A 4,820-nucleotide genomic window follows, 5' to 3' on the forward strand; every position below is an offset into this window, starting at 1 on the left:
GCGACACGAATAGGAAAGGAAGAGGAAGTCTGTAGGAGGGCCAGAGATAACGAGATCGAGAGAGCGAGAGAGAGAGAGAGAGAGAGCGAGAGAGAGAGAGAGAGCTGAACGCTGAACTTGAGACCGTGTCTCGGTCACGTCTCAAGTGCCTCTCACTTTTCTCAATTTTACTATTGAGCCGTTTATTTTGATTTACCGCCTTCGGATTACGCTGAAGATAAAAAAGTATCCCGAATTTCTCTTCGAGTTGCGTGAGAGACTGCGCAATAGAGGAACGCCTAACTGAATTCAACATGTCAATTTTACCGTTCACTCCGCCGATCGTGAAGAGGTTGCTGGGCTGGAAGAAGGGAGAGCAGAACGGACAGGAGGAGAAATGGTGCGAAAAAGCCGTCAAGAGTCTGGTGAAGAAGCTGAAGAAGACGGGACAACTGGACGAGCTCGAGAAAGCCATCACAACTCAGAATGTCAACACCAAGTGTATCACCATACCACGGTGAGTGCATTTAAAAGCATCCTCGACTCGGAAACATCGGCTTGTGGTGAAGTGGGCTGTTTTACTGTCGTGATTTTAGCAGAACGAGTCCGCATAGTCTTAAAGTGAAGCTAAAACACCTTTGAAGAACACAGTAAAGTTGAAGACAGCAGCAAAGCCCCTTCTGTTTAGTAATCAACTCTTGTGTTTCCTACATAGATTATAAACAGCATCTCCATCCATTGTGCAGTTACTCGTATCTCTTTATATTATCAAATTCCGACACTCCTGTTGATTTATTATAACTTCATACTCTCCTGTGCTTTCATAAACCCACATCTGCCTTGCCTGGGGTTGTCGTTTGGGTTGTGATGAGGTTATATAACCCGACCTTAATCTGGGCAGCGCTGGAGCTGCTGTATCTGGGCTAAACGGTGTTATGAATTCTGTGCTTATATTGTGGATGGTGGGGTATATTTGGCGCAGGACGTTCAGGTCTGTTATTCCTCATGAGTGTGCGTGTGTGTGCATAGGTGGATATGGGATGGACGTTGTTGTCTGACGTTGTTTTTTCCTCTCAGTTTTGCAATGACTGGTTAATCTTGTTATGTCACAGTACGATGCTGGCCAACTGCTCACAGGTCTTGCCCCTTCGAGCTACATGAGGGTTGCCTACAAGCCCTTACTCTCAGCAGATCTTCAGTCTCAGCACTTCAGTACAGAGAAATACGGCATAGGCACTGGTTCTGTCATCCTGTTTATTGATGTATTCAAACGTGCAAATCCAGAACTCGTTTATAGAGGTGTTGTAAATTATGCTTTTTGTTTCTGTAAAATGTGTTCTTATTGAAAGACTTTCTGGCATAGGGTTAGAATAGCAGATAAAGGTCAGTTCTTAAATTGCATTCGCTAATAATACATTTGCATTTGAGCCAAAGTGACCTATTTATAATGTTACAAAAAGTAATATTTTAAATAAAGGTTGTTCTTTTGACATTTCTATTCATTAAAGGATTCTGAAAGAATGTATCACTGTTTCCAAAAAAAAAAAAATAAGCAACTGTTTTCAACATTGATAATAATAAGAAATGTTTCTTGAGCACCAAATCAGCATATTAGAATGATTTCTGATTGACCATGTGACACTGTCGACTGGAGCAATGACTGCTGAAAATTAGAATCTGCCATCACATGATTAAATTACGTGCATTAAAAAAGAAACCATTTAAAAACATTTTTAAAAATCCAACTGCAAACTTTAGAACATGGTGAGATGGTATATTGTCATTATATTGGTCAGTCGGTATCATCAAGATCCCTACATATTGTCTCCAGCATATACTTAAACCAAACATTTTACATTATTTAGCAAATCTTGAAAACACAGATGAAAATTTCCAAATGATTTTGTCAGTCTGGTAAAGTAAAAATAATAAACTGTTGTATTACACATCCCTATTAGAATTCCAACAGTAAAAGATGCAAATAGAGATTAGAATTTAGAAGTGACAAAAAGGGAAGAAAGTGTCCTCTTCATGGACAGAGAGACACACACACGTGTGTGAGAAAGTGAAATAATTCATGGGATGTTGGTTTTTAAATCAGGTCACCAGATCGCAGCGTCTGTTGTCTTTCTCACATTATAAGATTAGAATAAAAAGTAAGAGTGGTTGGAAAGACTAAAAGAGCTCTTGAAAAATCTTTTTGTGATATCAATATCACATTAAGCAATGCAAGATTTGATGTAAAATAACTAGAGCATAATGGGAATTTACCACCAAGTCAGTCAAACGGATGGATAATGATTATTTGTAAAGCAACCTCTGACTGTATTGCCATTGAAAAACTCATATTTGTGTAGATCAACAATTTCACTTCATAGTTATTTTATTCATAGTTTACACAGACGATAAAGACAGATCACCTTTACTGTAAAGGCCACAAAATCTCACCTATCTGCAGTCTTCAGCCTTATAATCACAGGTAGCTCTCTGAAATGGAACAAGATGCGACAGAATTACTAAGCTGGTAAACCTCATAGGAGAGTTTATTCATGAGCTATATGCCATTGCCTTGACACATTTGGGTTGCTTGACTAAATTTACTATATTTACTAAATTGGGTTGCCTAACAAAATTTAATTAAAAACTAGAAGACACAACGAAGAACTATGTAACCTTATAGTCAACATTTACATTTATAGACATAAATAGACATAAATAGAGTCCCTTTGAGATTTCCTTTCCAAATTTGAAGTTTGCATAATTGTGTGGCGTTACAGGGCCGAGCAACTGCGGTCCAAGCCTGCAGCGCTGTTGTATTGGTTGTTGTTTCCAAAGAACAGATAGCTCAGTGAAAGCAGGGCTCCCAGCCAGAGATCAGGCTGAGTCACCCCGGAGGGAGAGGGAGTTTGAGCCTGTGGCTTTGTGGTGTGACCCACTGGTGCTTCTCTGGTAGAGCTCGGTGGTGACAGAAACTGTAACAAATGAAGACTTCAACTATTGGGATGTGTGTACTCTGGTTTTGTGCATCACAACAGTTTTGGCTTATACTTCAGTTTTTTCCCTTGTTGTTAGAGTAGTGTAACCTGAATCTGCACAGCGTCCAGTCCAAGACTCTATTCTTGGCCAGATCTGTAGATGGTAGCCTTCACAACACTGCCTCACCCTGCTGGAGGATCCAGATTCCTCAGACACCCTCGACTCGCTTCAGGCCACACTGAATCCTGTTTTGCCCTCACATGCAGCTTACGCTGGAAGCCTGTCCCTGCCTGCTGGAGATCCAGAGAAAGAGCGATAAAGAGATAGAAAAGGCAGCCCTCTACGAACACCTTGGCAATTGAATCGCCATTGGCTAGTAACCAAAATTTTCATATCGGTGCATCCCTAATTTTTAGTATTTATTAGTTTGTGGGTTGACTGAAAGACTTGCCCTAAAGGGCTATTAGTCTGGTTTGGGGTTCACCTGATCCTGAATGTGCAGCGTGCAACTGAATGTGACAGTATGCAGGAGACCAGACACTCTTTTAAAAAATGTGACTATTTTTTAAAACGCAATGTTGTGGTGGGGCTCTGAGACACAAAACAGCCTGAGACACAGCGCAATGGCAAAAGACGTCTGTCTGAATGTGTACGGCTGTAGCGGCAGTGCTTAAATAGCATTCATGCAGCTCAAACAGTAAAACATGATGCTAGCAATGCCAAGGTCATGATTTCAAGGGAATGCATGAACTGATAAAGTGTATACCTTAAACGCAGTGTGTCACTTTGGATAAAATGCATTTACATAAATATAAATGGATGTAAAACACAAAACTTGCATAAAAGTTTGTACCATGCAAATAACTAGCGCAATGTGTTGAAGCACAGCTGCTATAATATAAAAATAGACACATATAGAATCTAGATCTCTAATAGATGGTCCACAACCAACTAGTCCGACCATTGTAATCTACCCCTACTTTAGCTGTTAAAAATATAAAAGTAAAAATTATGCACGATTGCTTAAAGAATATACTTTTATTCAGCAAGGATGCATTAAATTAATCAAAAAATCTTATGGACCCCAAACTTTTGAACTGTTGTGTATGTAAATAAAAATCTACATATGCTATTCAACACCACTAATCACTAGGGATGTGCGGGTCTAGTCGACTAGTCGACTAAACGGTACAGATCCTACTAGTCGACACTGAAAACAATAGTCGATTACACGACAGAAAAAGCCTGCGACTTCAGTTCCTGCCGAGCGCGTTTTTTAAAATGCAGGAATTTTATTGTTAATCGCCTCAAGTCCTGTCTTTCACCAGACCACGTTGATAATGTCACTGAACAAATAACGCATGTTGAGTGTATGCTCTTCTTGTTTTGTTTTTTTTAACGACCGCCTAAAATGAAATGATGATAATGCGAGGCAAGTGTGTGGCAAGCGGAATTCATTGAGGGATTCGACAGTGTGATTCATAGATTAAGTATTTCAAATATAGGCTATTATATATGCTACACGCACGCACAGAGTTTTTTTTCTTTTTGGGTGGTTTCTTGCTTTTAGACTAGTCGACTAGTCGGATACAAAACTTTAGTTTAAACGACAGTCAAATTAGTCGTCGCGCACATCCCTACTAATCACTAGAGCCCGACCGATATATCGTTTTGCCGATATGATATGACGATATGAGCCTGTCGCCGATATATTGGTATCGGCGAAATGCCGCCGATATGCTGCCGATATGAACATTTTTTTTTACAGAACATATAATGCAGATAAAACGCTTGAAATGGTGTAATTACTTAGTTTGTCCAGCAGAGCGCGCTCCATTGTTTGCTACTGGCGACCTGGATGAAAC

General features: G+C 39.9%; 1 protein-coding gene across 1 annotated transcript in view; it reads left to right on the forward strand.

Annotated features, from left to right (window-relative positions):
• The first annotated feature begins 57 nt into the window (after nt 1-57).
• Nucleotides 58-4,820, forward strand: part of smad3a (SMAD family member 3a) — a 47,936-nt gene continuing 43,173 nt past the window's right edge. The window contains exon 1 of the mRNA XM_016454409.1: nt 58-496. Within this exon, the coding sequence (XP_016309895.1) occupies nt 294-496 (203 nt within the window). The 5' untranslated portion in view covers nt 58-293. The remainder of the gene's footprint in view (nt 497-4,820) is intronic.

This window comes from Sinocyclocheilus anshuiensis, unplaced genomic scaffold (assembly GCF_001515605.1).
Source record: "Sinocyclocheilus anshuiensis isolate Anshui unplaced genomic scaffold, SAMN03320099.WGS_v1.1 scaffold2129, whole genome shotgun sequence".
NCBI lineage: Eukaryota > Metazoa > Chordata > Actinopteri > Cypriniformes > Cyprinidae > Sinocyclocheilus > Sinocyclocheilus anshuiensis.